Here is a 20,269-nt window from a genome sequence, read left to right as displayed (position 1 = left end):
TGACTCTTGATATGGACTCACTCAGATCACGATCGTGTGGGTCGTGAGATCAAGCCCAGCATCGGGCTCTGTACTGAGCACCGAGCCTCCTTGGGATTCTCGCTCTCTGCCCCTCCCCCTCTGTCTCTCAAAATAAATGAATAAACTTCAAACCAACCAACCAGCCAACCAACCAATAAGCCAAGTCATTAATCCCTTGCCGAAAACATCATTTTGGGAAGACACAATCTGTCACATTTGCTTGGGACTGAAAAAGATGCTTGAAATATTATCAGAAACATGACCATTAAGTGATGGCGACAGAAACATCACTTTATTACTGTCTTACTATTATTCTCCCTGGTGATGACACCCCCACCTCAGCCCTTCTGAATTGCTGAAAAGCTGTAGGGGGACCAACCTTTTTTGCCTCCATGTGACTCCCTTCCTTTTCCTTCTTTATGCTTTCTACTTGGGAGGTCTCAGATTGAAAACTTGAGATCATGCACCATCACACCCATAGCTGCCACTCTTCAATCTCCTGCACGGCTGGTTCTGTCGGATATTTGTCAGCTGTGAACTGTTCACTCTCAGAAACACACACTGACAGAATCCCAAACTATCAGCTGCTCCATTACCCTGTACACAGGACTTAAATGTGACAGGAGGAAACAATGGGCTGCTGGGAGGTGAGGGCAGGGAAGGGGCTGTGATGTTTAGTGCAATCAGACCTTTTACCAATCATCACTGACCTCCGCAGGGTGCCTAGGGCCTGTCAGGGAATCGCAGGGGTGGAGGAGAAACCAAAGGGGTCTTGACTGTCTCAGTTCAACTCCTCATCGAGAGGGAGACTCCCTTGACAACATACAAGGTGGTTAAACCACTCAACCAGTTTGCGGTGTGGAAACCTCCCGAGTTCCTCCTTATGCCTGGAACTGAAAGTTTCCCCCATATAAATTTCATCCCATTTTGACAGCGAGTCTTTCTCTACCCTGAAAGCGAGCTCCTCTAACTCACCCCATGCAATCCAAGAGTCAGCCCAGCTACCTGGGCCCTGCTCTGCCTTTCAGTCTCCACTAGCCTCCTGCCTGCTGGCCCTGAGCCAGGTACTCTGTGTTTCTCCAAGCTGGGCCCAGTGCTGCTCAATCACCCCAGTGGGGACCTAATTACTCCTCGGTACTAGCACCCAGCTCTGAACTCCAGCTGACAGTCCGGCTATAGTGGCCTCTGCCCAGGACAGTCTCCTGCTTCCAACCTTACTCCTCCTAACAATCGCAAGTCACACGGGTTTGGGCAGAGTCATGAAGCAAATAGCTGCCCTTATCAACCTTCTAAAACAGACTACTGACCAGAATCTCCACTCTAGATGGAAACCAACTGGTGACAATTACATGCATGACTGTAACTTCTCACCAACCCTCATCACTTCTCCCTTTTCCCATCTCTCATGTTACCAATTTCTCTCAGCCAGTCCTATATTAGAGAATGGTTACAATAAATCCTGCCCCCTGAACCTAAGCAAAATGTATCAATCCCTTCCTTCAGACAGAGCCAACAGGCGTAAGAGCTCGCCATTGCTACAAATACGATGGTAGGAAACTTAGCTGCAGCACAGAATGGATCCTTTAACTGTCAGGCTCTGTTACCATACAAAGCTTGCTGGGAGTGGGGTTAAACCATACTTACAAAGACACATATGGCGGTCGTTGGCACCCTCACTTCTTTACTAGAACCAGGATGAGTATCCACGTTATCCTGGGGAACTGGAAAGGAAGAGACAGAGCGCCTCCTAAGAAGTAACATAAAGGAAACTATTAGGACTGCACAGGGTTTAATGTCCACCAAACGCCCAGAAGGGCTTCACAGACGACTTTTGGCAGTAGCTGCTTCTCCCTCCTAGACTCTCCAAACCACAGAGTGATGCACCCGATCAGAAGCACCCTCACCCAAATGACACCCGGACAGATCTCCAGCACATACCTGTACTCTCCGGCTTGCTAACTCATGGACTCCAAAACCCAACACCGAAAAGCAATCCCAAACTATTGCTTCCCAGTCAATAAGCTGCTACGAAACGTTTTCAACATACTGTAACTGCCCGCTCAGAGGGAGCTCATCTGTATTTTTGTAAGATGACTTCAAGGTGACATCTATGCCTACTTATAATCACCCTCAACGTACACCGTGGCCGAGGAGGAGTCGAATGCATGCCAAAGGAGAGAGGGATGAGAGCGTGACTGTTGGGTAAAGAGCTCAACCTAGCGCCTGCTCAAAAGGGTGAAGCGCTCCTAGGAGCATGCACAGCAGCCTGGGTGCACATGCACATCCGACCATGGCGGGGAGGGGTGGGCGGTGGGGGATGGTGAAGCGGTGATCAGCACGATTACGATTATCAAGGAGCCACGCTCACATGCCGGGCCAAGAGAGGGTAGTATTTTCACCTGGCAGCATCAGAAGAGTGATGTCCCAAAAGGGGAGACTCGGACAGACTAAAGGAAAGGCCAGAGATCAGCACGCAGCGGGAGTAAGATAAAGAAAACGGAGGAGAAAAGGAAGAAGCTAAGTGAAAAGCTGAAATTAAGGCATCTCAGCACCACTGAAATTTTGGTGTACATTTAAAATGGTGATAAATCCTAAATAATACTTATGAATATCCACACACATTTAACAAGGAAAGGTGAAGGTTTTCTAACCTACCCAAAGATATTAGTGATAGAATCCAGAAGGCCTCCAGCAGGCTGCGAGAGTCGCTTACTAAAGAGGAGGGGAGCATAGGTTTAAACCTTAGAAACATTTTGCCCAAATCATTCATCAATAAAACACAGTCCACAAAAATAGACATCTGGGAGTATGTTTCCCATGGAGTCCCCAAACCCCAGCTGAGAAACCCTTCAGAGGAGCAAACCACCAGAAAACAGTGGGAAGGCAGGAGGGAGGACCTAGCTTCCAAGTTTTAAAAGAAACAAGGTTCCCACACATTACGTTAACTGTCCTGGAAATCGTGCTTTAGACAAGGACACAGTTAATCTGACCTCAAGGGGTCTGTAAATAACCAATCCCCACCCTTTCAGTCCTGCTCTAGCAAAGAGAAAAAATCCTGGAACCCAAGTAAGAAGTAAACAGTCTGATCTGCCCAACAAGGTGTCCCTGTCCCTCCTGCAGAAAACCACTCCACTCTTTTCTGCCTCCCCTCACAGCTAGTGGCAGCACGAAGGGACAGCTTGTCTCCCATTAAGAGGTGACCTGAGGAAGACGGGGACACTCAGGAGCCCGCACGCTCCATGCCTAGGACGGGGGGCCGGGCGCTCCAGCGAGGGCCCTGGATGCATCAGGCTGCTCATGTCCCGGCCACAAATGTACTGTCAGACTGTGGCTCGAGCTCTCCTCTCCCGGCCCACCCCATCCACTTACGTGGCCGCTCTGCTGATGGCTCGCACAGGAGAAGTCTCCTCGGCGTGATCAGAGGTTTCATCCACGATGACTTCAATGTCATCATCCCTGGAAAGAAAGGCAAGGGGCCGAGTCTTTGATTCTGCTCACCAGGAGCTCCGAGGCGAGTCCGCTCTACGAATGTCGTCACCATCGCCTATTCACGGCCTGTGCGCCTCGGAGACGGCCAAGGGTTATCTGGAGGACCAGGGGCGGCCACACTCTGAACGTACTAAGAGGAACATTTAACCTGCTGAAATCAAATCCAGAATTGCAGCTGGAAATAACTTGAAAAGCGATCTTTTGATCCTGTGAGGTGTGAACGTAGCTCTCACTCAGCAGGCAACGACAATGGTTTAGTAAGTCTGTAACGACATGGCGTGCCAAGGGACAGTCTTTCCAGAAGTCTGGCTCACAGCTGCAGTGCTCCCGATACAGTCCCGTGAGATGGACTGAGCGGCACAGAGGACGGCCGGGGCAGGTATGGAGTACAAGAAAGAAAAGGGCAGTGTAGGGAGGAGGCCCAGGGGGACACGAAGGACTACTGGAAGAGCAATGAAATCAGCGGCTGCGTTACTATCGGGTTCAAATAGTGCTTTCATACTAAAAAACGGGAAAGCAAAATCTAAACCCAATTCATTTTTGACTCTGGGTATTTTGTGGTTGTGTTCAAACACTTGGTCCTTCTGACATCTTGGGAGTCAGTCCATCGCATGTCCCACAAGATAATCAAACCACAGAAAGGCACTGTTGTTTATTCCACTGGATACAAAGTGCCTCTGGAAGGCACTCCCCTCCCCTTCCCCTTCCTGGTTCAGGGGAAGGCAAGTAATTATTTTGGTCTTAATGACCTCCTGCCGAGTTGCAATCTTCACGGAGAAGTAATAAAACCTAACAACCTAAGACTTTATCACCTAATATTTGGACTCCTTAGAACTTGAAAGCAAGATTTTTCCATGATTAATTATCTGGATTATGTAAATATATACTTGTTACCAAGCAAATTAGACCAAGTCAAAGTAAATTCATTTTCCTTGGCTATTGATTTTAGGACTCCATGCAACTGACCCCAGTCTTGGCAGGGATGTCGGGAGACCAAAGGCAGGCCTGAAGAAAGAGAACAAGGCTGGCCTTTCTTTTCTTCGAGGTTGTGGGTTGGGGGAGTCACTCGTGTTCACACAAGGGCGACAACAGAGCAGCAAACGTGAGCTGACCCTATGTGAATACTTTCAGATACTACAACGTGAGGACACTCAGACGGTGCAAAGGCCCAGGGCCCTAAGAAAACACCAGGATGTGGCAACTGGTAATCGAAACCCTTCAAAGATAGACACGGCCTTTGACCCAGAAATCCTACTGAGTGGGAAGCACAGAGACTAAGAACAGGCCTCTATGGTCAGACACCCCTAGGTTAGGTTTGCTCAGCTCTGTTCTGTGAGATCCTGGGCAGTATGCGGGACCGGAGTCGTGTCACGCCCAGCCACCTCTTTATGCTGCAATCAGGAGGCAGCATAAACAGCTTCCATAAGCTGTCATTTCTAGGTCAATCATTTTTTGTAGTTTCCGGAAAAGCTGTCATTTCTAGGTCAATCATTTTTTTGTAGTTTCAGGAAAATACACTGCAGATTTATTTTCCACATCTGGGAGTACAGAAAAATGTACATATTCTAAATCTAAAGCAGGGCCTCAGTATGAACACCTTTCTCCTACAGGAGTCACCAACCAAGAACGGAGAGCAAGAGATAGAACCCCAGGCCGGCAATACAGGGCAACAGGCCCGACGAGGGGTAGAAAATGGATCAAAGTGTCGAGAGGAAAGCAGCAGGCAGGCAGCAGTCACCTGTTCAGAGTGAGGGAAGTCAGACCTCGCGCTCATGGCTGATGAGGAGCACACACTAGAGGTGCCTCCTGGGAGGGAACGAGTAGGTTTTTATCTGCTCCCTTAAATCTTCTGGTTTTCTTTCCACTAATCCATAACACGGTTTTATAGAAATAAAAACATTACAAAGTCATTTTAAAAGAGTGAATCAAATTACTAACAGCACAGTTTTGACGGGAATATCTCTACTTACTGTTCAACGGGTAGAGGTTCCTTCGCCGCTTCTGCAAGCTCTTTCTGCAGCCGGGCTTGCCGCCGCCTATTAAAACAAAGCCCACTGGTTATATCTGCTTGAAGAAAGCATGGGGTTTCGGCTCTCAATAAACTTCTAGCTCCAATAACACATCTGAATATCGAGCACATTTAAAATAACTGCCCTGGGGGCACCTGGGCAGCTCAGTCTGTTCAGCGTCTCTTTTCAGCTCATGTCATGATCTGACGGTTCTCGAACCCTGCGTCGGGCTCTTCTGCACTGACAGTGTAGGGTCTGCTTGGGGTTCTCGCTCTCCCTCTCAAAATAAACTCAAAAATAAAATACAGTAACATAACTGCCCTGGGCAAAACTACCACAGTCCCAAGCCCACACCAGTAACATCAGTAAGGAACCCTATCTTAAGGGATTCCAGAGCAAAGCCCAGAAGAGGGATTATGTTCTTAGAGAAAGCAGTGAATGAACTAGCAAGGGAGAAGCCTGCCTGTCATGACCCGGGGCCTCTCAGGACATAAAGGCACACCAGGTTTATCCAGGGTTAGTGGTGGTCTAGAGCTGGCTTTCTGCAGCAATGTACCCAGAGCATGAATGGTAACAGTTAAGATTTACTTAGAATTTACTTCTGCTTGGCTTGGTATTATTACTTCCAGGTTTTAACTCATTTAATTGTTAACAATGCTTTGAAATTAAGCAGTATTTTACAGATAAGGAAACGGAGGTAGGAGATTCTTGAACTGTCAGAACGCACATGGCTTCAACTGACCAGGGCTGGACACAAGACGTCTCGGCTGCAGACAAAATTTAATGTGGTCAGCAGCTGAGTCCACTATTTCCTCTTCTCAGAACAATTCTTGTCTTTCCCCAAGTCCTAAATTCAAGATCTCCCTAACCTTTAACCTTGGCCTCGTTTTCTTTTCCACGGCAAGTTCATCTCTTGTGGTTTTTACCCTTTATGTGGAGATGCCCCAGTGCAGAATTCTAGCACTGCTATCAAGCCCCAGCCAAGAATTCTGCTGGAACTTTTTGTAAAGCTTCGATCACAGCGCTAATTCTCAAAACGGGGAAAAGTTCCCTAGGTAGCATATCTGAATCTTGGGAAGGGATGAGGCTGCAGCTTAAGAAAGTGCATCACACTCTTGATTTTCTACCTGGAAGACGAGAACAGGACAAATGACAAACTTTAATAATTTCTTCTTCGCTGGAAGAGATACCTTTGAGGGAAACTGGGATGTCAGGGTGGGGTGTGTGACCCTCCTCTACTGGAAAGGCACCTGCTGCAAGCAAGGGACATAGGACAGACTGAGGGTCACAGGGAGGAGAGAACACCAGCAGCCCGGCCTTCATTAGAGGAGCCAAAAAGAAACGTCCTTCTTGGATACTCCCCGAGTGTGTGTGACACGGCGGCCGCTGTGCCTGACCATGAGGACAGACCTCGGCAGAGCATGAACAGCTACGTCAGAACATGGAATGGGCCACGCTATCAGGTAAACAAAGGCTGCTAGGAGGAGGACATCTAACCTGGGGATTGGCAGGAAGGAGGGAAAGTTTCTAAGGAGTAAAGTCTGAACAAAGTAATGAAAAGAAAGCCCGGGCCCTGCCTACGCAATCAGATGGTAATACCCCCGACAGCATATCCGCAGGAGGACATTCCAAAGGAAGGAACTAGAGCACACATGTAACATGCTCTCATCCCACTCTCAACCGCAAGTCTGTATTATTCCCCCATCTGCTGTGATGACCAAGCTCCTCATCCTGCCTGCCTCTCTCTGGGCAGCTGTTCAACACGCAACACTATGACTTCCAGGCATCCCAGGGGAGCTCACCACCCTGAAGCTGCCTAAGGACTCCACAGCAGAGGCCGAGCTATTTTACTTAAAGTGAACACGGGGGCACCTGGCTCGCTCAGTCGCAGGGCATGTGACTCTTGATCTTGGGGTTGTAAGTTCAAGCCTCACGTTGCCCATGCTGGTTGTATATATTACTTAAAAATAAAATCTTACAAAATCACTGTTGCACTATATGCTAACTAATTTGGATGTAAATTTTTAAAAAATAAAAAATAAAACAAGTTAAAATTTAAAAAAAATTTTAAAAATAAAAAATAAAAACGAAATAAAAATAAAATAAAATCTTACAGGAAAAAAAAAAGTATATGAGACAGAATCCAAAAGGACAGCTCAATTTTCTTAATGCAACAGAAACTTAAAGTTAGAAAATACAGAAAAGTATAAAATGAGAAAACAAAAGCCACATTCTCACCACCCAGAACTAAACACCATTAACAACATAATTCCTTTCAATCATCTGATTTCATTCAAATTTTAGATGTTCTATGAAAACATTTCCCATCCTATTTTTAGTTGCATTAATTTTATCCATTTTCTCACATCACTAAGTATTCCTAAAACATGTATTTTTAGATGACTTTGTAAAATCCCACTGGAGGAAAATATCCCTATTTATTTCTCCCCCAAAGGCTCTAGTGCTTCTTCACTATGAGTAATGTGCCGTCACAAAACAACATCCGTGACCATGTCTCCGTACCAGCTTAGGATGAAGCCCAAAAAGTGGGAACACTTTTCAGGTCCTGCCCGGGTGCCCTTCGGGAGGTGGTGGAACAGGCTGGCCACAAGCAAGGTGAAGGCGCTTTTCGTCTCCTTCCCAAGCCCGTGGGGGCCAGATGGACGGACCACATGCGCTCGTGCTTTTGCGAACCCCCTGCACTTCCCACCTGTGCAAGGGCTCGCCTACTCCCTAATCCAATTCCATATCAGGAGATTTACTTGACAATCACATGTCCCATTGGTTGCTTTTGTGTTCTCTGACTTTAAGAAATCTGAAAATTTTACACAGTCCACTTTTTCTGTTACTTTTAATGTTTAGAAAGTCCTCATACTACTTAGGAATTTTTCATACAATAGCAGATAACCAGGTTTTTTTACTTCTACCTCATGGTTTCAGTTTTTACATAGATTCTGAAAACTACGTGAATATGTTATTTGGTAGGAGTAACTATCACTATTACTCTTTAAGACCTTTTCCTATTTTCATTCTTTTAGATTATTAACGACAACAATCTTTTCAAATTCTAAACTACTGACCCAGGGCTTTAAAATCGTATGTTCCAAGCTCTGGTGAACACGAAGTGCTAGTTTTTCTCGGGGGATTTTCTTAGGCTTTCTAGGTGGATCAGCATGACCCCTCTCCCACCCCCACCTGCTGCTTCTAGCACCTTGCGTTCCGTGTCCTGGTTCTGATGTGTTAGGGACTCTGTGGGAATTTTCAACACACATTTCCCTCCACTGAGACGGACTCCTGGGGTCTGAGATGGGAGGCTTCCCCGTTAAGTACACCATCAGCTACTGGCTGCAGACAGGTGTTTTTATTAAAAGCTTCTGTTCCAAGTTTAAGGGTTTTTATCAGGACTGGGAACTGAGCCTGAACAAATGGCATTTTGGGGATCTACTAAAGTGGTCATACTGTTTACCATGCAAGGTGATAGACTTAATTGATCTCCTAATGAACCATCTTTTCATTCCTGGGATAAATCCTAGTAGGAAAAAAAAAAGTACCAGTGAAATTTGAGACTTTGGAATTTCCCATCTATATTCATGCGAGATTAGATCGTACCCCTCTTGTATACTAGCAAGAACCTCGTATGGGTCTGGACAGTTTTATGAAGTTAGGGGTGGGGGAAACTCCAATCTTTTTCGAATTCTGCTTTACCTTATACTGTTCAAGAATTGGCTTTTCTGAGGCTCCTGGGTGGCTCAGTTGGCTAAGCATCCAACTTTGGCTCAGGTCATGATCTCATGGTTCATGAGTTCAAGGCCTGCATCGGGCTCTGTGCTGACAGCTCAGAGCCTGGAGCTGCTTCGGATTCTGTGTCTCCCTCTCTCTGTCCCTCCCTTGCTCACACTCTTGTCTCTCAAATATAAACATTAAAAAAAAAAAAAAAAAGAAAGAAAGAATGAATCAGCTTTTCTCCTAGAAAACTGAAAGAAACTGGCAAAAACTGTACAGGCCAAAAACCCTCCTGGAAGGTAATCCTCTGCTCAGCCACAAAAGTGTTCTTATAAATGCAAATCTCTTCCATATCCACCACTGCTATTTCTAATTTAACTAGTGTTTTCTGACTGTCTCATCCTGTCCCCCATCATCAGAGCTACAGATTTAGGTTTTTTTGTTTTCAGAGAACTAGGCTCTACTTCCCCAAAAACGGAAACCACTAACAGTGGACTGATGTCTCACCTTGAATCCTTCTCATTCTCTGCATTGAGGCGGTTGGCTTCCTGGGCTTTCTCGGCCATCCATCTGGTGACCAGCTCCTGGTTCTCTTCAGTAGTTTTCCTCAGTTTCTCCTCCAAGGCAGTAAACGTGATCTGCAGGGCATCATACTCATCCTTCAGGGTCTGGTTGGCTCTTTCGAGGTCCTGAAGCTTACCGCGCAGTTCTTGGCACTCCGTCTCCAGGTCAGAGATGGTCTGCAAGCACTCTGCAATTCTGAAAGCAGGACACGGAGAGGAGGAATGGCACCACGCGAGAGCCCTGTGCCGGAGACCCTGGCCAGGTACGTGAGCACGGGCCGCCAACAATCACCTCAGCCGGCACACCTGGTGCCATGGAGGACTCTTACTTAGCCCAGCCCAGCCCCAGTGGTTTCCAGGACAAGCCCATTAGGAGAGGAAATATGTAGGGTGAAATTCATCCAGATGATGAATGACTACAAAAGCAGGATCCCCAGAGGGAGCTTTGATGCCTAAAGTGGGGGCTTAAGAGGAGGCTGGAAATTCTGCACATTCTATTGATTTTATCATTCATGGAGCAAAGATGCCTTTCTAAGCCTCTGGAGACCCCTGTCTGCAGAGAAAGGGAAAAAGGCACAGATGAAAGACAGGCTCCCCTCCAGCTCAAACGTCCTAGGACTGGGAATCCCAGGCTTCTCCCTGATCAAGAATAGTCCTGCCCACAAACTCATCCCTGTTCCCAAGGGCCACACACTCACATATGCTGGCCGCATCTCCACCACAGAAGACACCGGCTGCCATATGCAGTGCCCACAGGGAGAGCCATGAATGCTTCAGGAACACTCCAAGGGCCAAGGGTACTTCCCAGGAGTGTGCTGGGAACCTGGGAGACTGAGGGCACTGTCCTTGCCTTTGTCTCCCTTAGAGCAGGTAGGCTGTGCATGCACAGAAACGACACTCTTGCTGAGCCCGGTGTGGCTCCCATCCACCAGCCATCACCCCCGGCCCCGCCCACCGGCCGACAGTAAAAGGACAAGTGCAACCCATGACCAGTCCCAGAAGGGTCGCCTCTACTCACTTTGCTTCATTCATCTGCATCTCCCTGTCCTTCTGCTGCATTTGGTTATTCAGGTCAATCACCAACTGAGCTAACTGGGGAGGAAAGAACACTTTCATCAGTGAGAGATTTCAGGACCTCAGCTGGAAACTAAACAACAGTGGGTTACTCTAGAAAAGATGCCCGTGGGATTGGGCCCAGGCACCAAGAAGAAATGAGCTAGGTGGCAGCAAGGAGCAGAGGGGTCAATGGGGACACTCATGGGAACGATGTGGGCTCCCCGCCTGCCGACAGCAGCCGTGGGCAGACGAGAAGTGCTACAGGTTCCCTCTGAGGACACCTGTCTGCACCCCCCACCCCTGCTGGCCACCTTTTCAAACGCTTCAGCTGATAAAATGATCAACTGAGCTGAACTGATAACTTTTTCTTTTTACGATTTGCCATCAGACCACCACCCAGGATAAACACAGCCCAGAACTTTTTCATTCTTCTAATGAACTTTTCTGAAATTGCAGGGTTCACTCTCAAATGCTTTAGGAAGGTATTAGACCTTCGGTAGAACAAGCAGCAAGCTCTTTCCTTCGAGGTTTCTCCACTTCTACCTGTCATGCCACCTGTGAGTGTAGCAACCAGCAGCTATCCCACGGGCTCACCCTTCTGCTGGTGGAGGGGAAGACCTCACCTTTCCCGATGCTGCGTTCTCAGAGACAGGCCGATGCCACAGGCAGCTGGGATGGCTGCTAATTCTAGTGTGCCTGCCCACCTGTTCCCCCACCACAGGGCCCGCACAGAGCAGAAGACAGATGGGGAGCGGCTATCGGTACCTCCCCACGTTTCTTGTGTAATTCAGTCAGTTCTTCTTGGTGTTTAATCCTCAGCTGGGCCATTTCTTGTAGCTGACTATCATTCCACGCACCGTCGTGGCCAGGACTAAATCCCCAGACCAGGAAGACGAAGAGAACGTGCAAAAAAGAGAGGAAAGGAAAAAAAAAAAAATCAGTCCTCAAACCTCTTCGATCAGGCAGTGAACAGTAACTTCAGAATTTCAAACCTGCACATGACAACGTAGCCAGTAAAGCAGTTCAGTTCCTCCAAGCAATGGAGTTCTAGAAGGCAGGAAACATGAGACACTTGGTAAAATAAACCAGCCACAACCCAAACACTGGTCGTGTCAGGAACAAAGCATGGGTTCCAGATGAAGTTTAGGTAAATATGGAGAAGACAAGGTCCATTTATGCCAGGCACTGACCTTAGAGCTGGAAGAAGGAAGTGAACACAAAGCTTTGCTCTCATGCAAGTGAAAAATTTTTTTGAGAGAAACAGACCGTGAGCAGGGGAGGGGCAGAGAGAGAGGGAGACACAGAATCCGAAGCAGGCTCCAGGCTCTGAGCTGTCAGCACTGAGCCCGATGCAGGGCTTGAACCCACGAACCCCGAGATTATGACCTGAGCCGAAGTTGGATGCTTGACTGAGCCACCCAGGCGCTCCCTTGTACAACTGATAACCAGTTAAGAGCAGACAACAGACAAGTAAATACATGAAGTCAGATGGTCAGATGTGAAGAGAAACTAAGGGAAAAGAGGGGAACACAGCAACAGGGGTCCTGTTCTATTTAGGGCACTCGAAGGCTTCTGGGAGGCGACACATGACTGCAGACTGGAAAGACGTGAGCAGCAAGCTATGCAGCCCCCAGGGGCTGGAGCCTGACGCACAGAAGAAACGTCAAGTGTTGGAAAGGCTCGGAGGCAGCGGCACAACTGGTGCACTCGGGAGAGTGTGAGAGGAGCCCCGCGTGCAGGAGGGTAGAGAAGACGGTCAGGGAGGAGGTGGGGCCATCACGCAGTGCCTCCCAGGCCCCTCTTCGGACCTTGACTTTTCCTAGGCATGACTGGAAGCCACTGTCGTGCTGTGAACAGAAGAGTAACGTATGCTTTAAAAGCACAGCTATGGTTGCCGACTGCAGGGGGGCAGGGGTAGAAACAGGGAGATCAGTTAGCAGGCTGTTACACAGGCCAGCTCACGTCGAGGTGGTAGCAGCGGAGGGAGTGAGAGGTGGTCAGATCCTAGATCCTTTCCGAAGAGAGTCCTTGCATTTGCCTTGGACTTGGCTGTGGAGTCTACGAGAAAGACCGCAGTCAATGAGGACCCCAAGGCGTTGGGAGCAACTGATGAAACACAGGTGCCACCTACTGAGACGGTTAGGACTCGGGGGGAAGCAGGCTTCGGGGGAGGCCTGAAGAGTGCGGTTTGGATACCCAAGCTGGTGTGTGGAGCGGAAACCGGGTGTCAGAGTCTGCACGTCACGTAAAGAGGTCCAAGCTCCAAGAGAGCAAGTAGAAGCTGTCAGCAAACAGATTATGTCTGAAACCAAAGAACTGAGTTCAGATTCTCTCAGGGTCAATGTGGTTTTGGAGACTTCACAAGGGTTTACATCCTCTCTCAGAAACAGCAGATGACTGAACTGTGGGCTTCCAGTTCAGGGCTGGGGTCTCCGTTGCAGCTACAGATGAGAACCATCAGATGATAGTCAGACGTTTAAACCATCACCCAGGAAAAGCACAAGATGGAGAAGAGGAAGATGCTGGAAAAGTAGGACACCAGCACCCAAAGGGAGGGGGGAGAACAGCCTCCTCTGTCTGCCCTGTAACAAACCAGAGGGAAAAGGGAGCAGCAGCATGACAGTCCCTCCTCACTTTACCCTTGATGTCTAAAGCTATTTCTATCACATGTTCTAAGCACATCCTAATACCTCATCCTTTGAGGCAACTTAATCCTTCCCCAATTTTAGCCCATGAAGTCGAAGCCAAGAGATTAGAAAGTGGAACGCTTTACAAGAAACCATCCTAAACTAGGCAGAAAGACTAGAAATTATTTGTACTAAATCCTCTTATTTTAATGCAAAGCAATGGGCAATATGCAAATGTAAAACTAGCCCCTTCTTCTAGGACGCTAGCATCAGGCCACTCATTGTACCCCTCAGGTGACGCAGCTAGCTGACAAGGACTCCTGGGCAGCCATGGTCTAAAGCAGTGGTTCTCAGGATCACCTAATTACAGATTATGGTGGGCCTTACCACCCTCATCCCTGCACCCCCAGTTTCTGAAACGGGAAGTCTGGTCGGGGGCCCAAGATTCTGCATTTCTAACAATTCTGCCAGATGCTGCGGTCCAGGAAGCACACACACACACAAAGACAGGACTGAACGATTTCTGGGCTGAGGAGTTTAATGTTAACCTATTCAGAAAGCAAAGGGATTAAAACACTTCAGAAGAGACGCAGATAATTGATCCAGATAAAGCTTTTTAAGCATGGGCAGTAGCGTTTTAAGAATAACTAGGATGAGACAGGCAGAACTTAAGGAGCCAGAAGGCAGAAGGAAACAACCAGGCCCATCTTCTGCAAACACCCTTACGACACCATCAAACACCCCTTGAGCTAGTCTCCCCACCGGATGAAGGGACAGATGCATTAAGAGGCTGTGAGTGAAAAATGAGCATGCCTGAGTGGGTGACTACCAACAAGGAGGGGCAGGATACTGAGGGAAAAAGGAATCATAGATGACTTGTGGAAAATAAGAACACCATTAACAGAAACAAGGCGGTCAGGAGGACAGGCCTGATTAGGGGCTCAAGTTTGTAGGAAAGGAAGGACCTCCAACTAAATTACCACTCCAGTGATAGTCAAAAGAATTACTGTGTATTTGTTTATTGCACCTTTCCAAACAAATAAGCTTGGCTGACCAATAAAGAATAAAGTATAATCACCCAGAATCTAACTACATAGAAACAAAGTATTACAAGTTTTCAGTTGACTGAATTTAGATGAAAAAGGTAAAATGGCATTTTCTACACCTAAAATTGACCAGAACACTGCAACTAATATTTTAAATACTACAGTAGGCCCCCCACCCCCCACCCCGGCCACAGTCAGGCAGGATCTCTTGAATTTATTATTAAGCAAGGACAAACCCTGGGCTGGGCCATCTGTTCCTCTTGCCCACTCTGGTGTGCTGGGAGACCATCTTGTGAAATGAGGAAACATGGATGGCAGATGGTTATACAGCAGATTTAGCTACAGAGATAAATAAATTCAGCCACACCTCACATTTCTGGGTTTAAAAAAAAAAATCGCTGTATTACTACCAACTTGTTTTTGTTGGTAAATGTTAACGGATAGGCAAAAAAGTATATAGATTTTAGAGCAATAATGGGAACTATTCCCATACAAACTCTCATATGTAATATGCAAATGTGATAAACACGGAAAAGATAATAACACTACAGAATGATTCCATGGTAAACTGCTTTTGCTTAAGTCTGGCTATTAGATTTTCTTGGACCATACCCCCCAAAAAGAAATACAGTTCACATGAATAACCCAAGTAAACATATCAAACTTCCCATTATGAACACATATTTGCATGTTTAATGAAACAACTTACCCTTTCTGTTAAAATGCAGGTTTCTCCTAATCTTTCTTAAAAAAAAAAAAAAAAAAAAAAAAAAAAAAAAGCTTGTTGCCACCAGCTAGCTTAATTTCACACTCTATTAAAATATGTTGAAATCCACCAAACTAAAAAGGATCAAATAGACCTGTTCTATATACGAAGCACTTTATATGTTTATGCACCAGGATATAATCCAGTATTAACAAGATTCGTGTAAATCTGCTCAAGAATGCTTACTGATGTGATATTCAGAAAAAGTGGACCCCGAGGCTGAAGAAGGAATTGGCACAGTTACCTGCCTTGAGCAACTTCTCAAGCTCACAGCACCTACTGCTAAGCCTTCTGGGTGGGCATACACCTTCAGAAAAGAATTTTAGGTACTTGGCTTCAGAAGTTCGTATTTGAAAGGAGCAGACACAGACTGGAGCACAGACGCGGTATTCTGTTCGCCTCTAAACGAGCAGTGACAACTAAACAGAGACACGTTTCTGCTGAAGAGACACAAGCGATACAGGACAGTTCCAAAATACCTTATCTCATGCCTGTTGGGGACGTCATGCTTTTCAGCTTGTAGCTTATGGGCCAGCACTGAATGAAGATCTGACTTTTCTAGCAACTTGTTATCTGTTAAAAAAGAGAAGAAAAAAATTTTTAACGGTGCACACCTTATTACTACTTATTATCCTATAAAGATCTGGACCAAAAAAACAACCAGAAGACTAGATAGGTTTCATTTTCAAGAGGCCTCAAAGTCCTAGGTACTGCATTTGACAGCAATGGTAGCAACCGTTCAAAACCCAGGAACATACGCTCCTTCGATGCTTCTTGGCCTAAGAATGAGCAACACAGTCAAAGGAACCCGTGGAAACTTCGCTGCAAGAATGTCCCCCACTTACATATTTTTAATCATAGGAGTAAAAAAATAAAGCGAGACAAAAACCACAACCAAATACAATGGAAAAATGACACGTTACACACCTCTAAGCAATGTGAAACAGCTTTACCGTATTATTACATTTGGAAAATTTAATTTTTAGATCTGGGCACTAGAGATACAACTATGAAAAGTCCTTGACCTCAAGGAGCTCAAGTATAACAGAGGGTCAAGCATAAAAGGGAACAGAAGAGTGATCTTCCCTCATTTGCCTGGATGGTTTTACGGGTGAAGATGGTGGAGTCCAGGCAGGAGGGCAGGCAGTTATCTGGTTAAGTGGCTAGAAATGAAAACTTGGAGCCAGCCAACACATGAACGAGCAGAATGAAAAACTCAGACCTTTTCTTACTGGCAGTGGTGAATTAACAGATTTGAAAAGCAGGCAGTGACATGAATGGAGATTTACTAGTAAGAAGTCAAAGATTATCCTGAAATTCCTTGCTCAGGCGACTGGCTGCAAGATGCTAACGTGTCAAGAACACATGAGTGGAGAACTTAAGAGAGAAACTGAGTTTTCTTTCTGAAAAGTAACAAAAGTGACAGGAAGCATGGCGCAGGAATTCAAATGACAAGTAGTTAGGAATGACAGTCCACGGGGACTAGCAAGAGGGGAAGGGGCACTGAGCAGAACAAGAGATTGATCATGGGACACTTGCAGAATAGCTACATTTGATGGGGGTTGTCACAAATCCTACAAGTGTGAGATCAGAACCGCTCTAGAACAAAATTTCGATAGGGTTCGTGCCAGTGAGTACTCCTGTCGGAAGGGCTTATCTTTCTTCTAAAAGAGTCTTGAGCCCCACTTCTCCTTTACATGTGGAAAATGGAACTCCTGGACAGAAACAGAAATACTCTTGGTCTAGATTAATTTCATCCATCAGTTCAACAGAACATGGAAATGTGATTGCAACCTTGGGTGTTCACGCACATCAAAGGGCTCTAATAAGGTCTTTAAAGTGTCACACCAGAGCTGGGTGCCCTGGGATAGTCAGGTCTTAAAAAGGACAGGAGGCATTCCAGAGGGATCCTGCTTGAAAGTTCTTCACACTAAAGAGAAGGATCCAGCCGAGGGAGAGCTGCCACCTGTCCCTACAGTCCCTTTTCATCTTTCTCTTTAGGCTCGGGCAGGAACTGAACTTGACTGGCCTGGGAAGGCAAGAAGGAGTGGAAGGTGTTCCACAGGCAAACTGGAAGTGACCTCCCAAATGTCAAAGAGAAAAACTTAACAGGCAAAGGTTGTCTTGCTCTCCAGCCCTCTAACTACCTCTCATCTCAGTCGGGGCTCCTAGCCCCTCAGGCATGCGCTACTGACTACAGCTATTTAATGATGGGTTCCCTCTCCAGGATGGTCTCCTTCCGACTTTCCTCCTACATCCCCCCCACCCCATCAAAATGTCCATTTTCAATGCAGAAAAACCATTCGATCTCTGTCAGTACAATTACAAGCAACTTCTGTTTACGGGCTGTTATGTAGATGGCTTTCAAAGCACTCACACACACAGTTTTTATGAAGCAGACACGGCAAGCTTCACCTGCATTTTACAGATGCAGCAAACCAGACCCAGAAAGGTAAGTGAAAAGTTCAGCAAGGTGTGGAGTCAGACTTCCAGTCCAATGTGACTTTCGGTACGTGTTAGCTTTTAAGATTAAGCATTCAATAAATACCTGACCACCTGAATTTATGTAACCCATGTGCGTTTGAGTTGGAAGGGTTTCCTGTGCTTCTGGCAGCCACATCTCTTAGGGTAAAAGGAATTCGCACAACAGCACATCACCTCTCTTTCCTTCCCATCTTTTTTAAGAGGGTGGATTCAGCGAAAGCAAGGAAGGGTCATTTCTTGGGGGCTCCAGTGAGAAAAACAAAATGCAGGGGCTCCCGGGTAGTTCAGTCGGTTAAGCATCTGACCCACTCAGGTCACGATCTCACGGTTCGTGAGTTCGAGCCCTGCGTCGGGCTCTGTGCTAACAGCCCAGAACCTGGAGCCTGCTTCAGATTCTGTGTCTCCCTCTCTCTCTGTTTCTCCCTCGTTCATGCTCTGTCTCACTCTCTCAAAAATAAATAAACATTAAAAAAAAAATTTTAAGTTAGGACCCATCACATCCGTGTTCAAATCCAGACTCCAACACGAAACTGCATGCCTCCCCAAAGAAATACTTAATCTCTCTTAGCCTGGGTTTCCTAAGGCAACACTAGGACCTGCCTCATAGAACTTTCAAGAAGATAAAGTGAAATAACACATACCACATATTTACCACAGCACTCAAACTAGCCCACGTATTAGAAATACTTGGGGAGCACCAAAAACCACTCATACCCCTGTCCCACCCTAAATACAGCAATTTAATCGGTCTGGGCTTTTTAATTCTTAAAAGATCCACGTCATACCAACGTGCACATAAGATAGGGAACCACTGATTTAGCCCAGTGAGAATTCAATACCTCTATTGCTTTGAACCTCATCATCGACATTAACTCCAGACTTTTCTCCAAAGGGCAGATGGAACCATAGGACTGAAAAGGGCCCATTTCTTCCCCCAAATGTGTCATCAGTTAGGTAAATTTGGGAAGGGGGCAAAGAAATGCTCATTAGGGCTCATCTAAGGGTACAAACACTTTTGTCCTCAAATTGCAGAGGGGTGGAGAGAGGAGGAACCCACCTCTTTCATACTGAAGTTTTCAGTAATAGTAAAGACTACAACGTCCCACCTAAACAGTAAGACTCAAACCCTGTATCAGTTAAAGAACACCGAGGTGGAGTAAAGACAAGAGGTCTGAGGACTCCAAGGCTGAACATTTCATTACACTAAAAGGACAACATTAGTTGTGCGAGTTAAGGCTTAAAGTCGGTGACCGTTTCGTAACACGAGGCCCGAGACGGGCCGTTTCCGGAGCCTATTCAAGTACACAAAGCGCGGCTGCTGGATCTCCAAGCACAAGCGCGAACGGTGCCTGCCCCTGGAGAACACACAGTTTAGCAGGGAAACCGTCTACAGTGAAAGAGAATAAGATCCAAAAAAGGGTTGGGGCGGCCACAAGGCGCGCGGGCGTCGCCAGGGCTCGGCCTCGGCTTCCCGCCGGCTCTTGTGGGGCCCCGCCCGCCCACTCCCCGCGCCCGCCCGCCGCTCACACTGCAGGATGATCTCTTCAAATGCCTGCCTCTGCAGCCGGTCCCGCCGCCTCAGCTCCTCCGAAATGTGGCGCTTCCAGCGGGGGAAGTCGGCGGCGCGGAGGCCCGACGACATTTCGCGCGCTGTCGCCCCGGCGCCTCAGCACCGCCAATGCGAGCGGGGACTGGCGGCCGCAGCCCGCGGCATGGGGCGACTAGCCGGCGCGGGAAGGCCGGCGGCCCAGAGCTCGCTTCCACACACAGGCCGCCCCGAACGCCGTCCGGGACGGTCTTCCGGCTCCTGCAGGAAATGGTTTGAATCTGGGCCGGAAGACCCGCCTCCTCACCCGACGCCTTACGCCACACGCACGCGCGAGGCCGCTGGCGGCGCGAGGCGCTGGGCATTGACGCCCTCCCGAGGCCGGAAGAGCAGGGAGCAGGGAAGCGGCCGCTGGGAGGCGTGCGGGCTACGCTGGAAGTTCAGCTGCGGGCGGGAAGGAGACCGGGAGGGTGCCGCCCGCCAGTTTAAGTTAACTTCTCTGCCTCCCCCCCCGCCCCGCGATTTATATTTTTCTTGGCCTGCCTCCCTTTTCTTCATCGCGTCGTTTACAAGCAGGAGTGGGAGCCACTCCCCACTTAGTAGCTGAGTGACTGTAGATGAGCGGCAACCTCGCTAAGCCTCAATTTCTTAATCTGTAAAACGGGGACCCTGCTGATATCTACCTCACAGGGTTGCCGTGAGGATTAAAAGGAATAACCTATGTAATGCAGTGTGCACCGTACTGTACCTGGTATATTGCAAGCCTAACTTCACCTAGACCGCCGGTATCTTCCAAGGCCTACCCAAAGTCTGGCTGCGCTACACTTTAGCAAGCGTGTCCCGTTGCCCTTGGGAACTTTTTTTTTTTTTTTTTTTTTTACAACGAAGACATGGAATGCAAAGAACGGTTAAAGAAAAATGTAAATAGATTGGCTATGT

The 20,269-nt window shown here is 47.4% G+C and overlaps 1 protein-coding gene and 1 non-coding gene across 10 annotated transcripts in view; both read right to left on the bottom strand.

Moving 5' to 3' along the window:
• The window catches only part of ATG16L1 (autophagy related 16 like 1), a 76,510-nt gene extending 56,931 nt beyond the window's left edge, over positions 1-19,579 (bottom strand). For 7 of the 9 annotated variants that reach the window (XM_042995710.1, XM_042995703.1, XM_042995706.1 and 4 more), the window contains exons 1-9: positions 19,312-19,579; positions 15,780-15,873; positions 11,627-11,732; positions 10,824-10,897; positions 9,750-10,001; positions 5,481-5,546; positions 3,391-3,477; positions 2,677-2,733; positions 1,666-1,768 (exon numbers count right to left, since the gene is read on the bottom strand). In XM_042995710.1, coding sequence (XP_042851644.1) covers positions 1,666-1,768; positions 2,677-2,733; positions 3,391-3,477; positions 5,481-5,546; positions 9,750-10,001; positions 10,824-10,897; positions 11,627-11,732; positions 15,780-15,873; positions 19,312-19,426 — 954 coding nt within the window. In that variant the 5' untranslated portion in view covers positions 19,427-19,579. The remainder of the gene's footprint in view (positions 1-1,665; positions 1,769-2,676; positions 2,734-3,390; positions 3,478-5,480; positions 5,547-9,749; positions 10,002-10,823; positions 10,898-11,626; positions 11,733-15,779; positions 15,874-19,311) is intronic. The other 2 variants (XM_042995705.1, XM_042995711.1) reach the window with 1 other exon arrangement.
• Positions 458-732, bottom strand: LOC122241762. The gene has a single exon (XR_006221985.1).
• Positions 19,580-20,269: the final 690 nt, after the last annotated feature.

The sequence above is a fragment of the Panthera tigris genome, chromosome C1 (genome assembly GCF_018350195.1).
Source record: "Panthera tigris isolate Pti1 chromosome C1, P.tigris_Pti1_mat1.1, whole genome shotgun sequence".
Taxonomy (NCBI): domain Eukaryota; kingdom Metazoa; phylum Chordata; class Mammalia; order Carnivora; family Felidae; genus Panthera; species Panthera tigris.
Note: the sequence above shows the minus strand (reverse complement) of the source record. Positions and strands in the feature narration are given on the sequence as shown.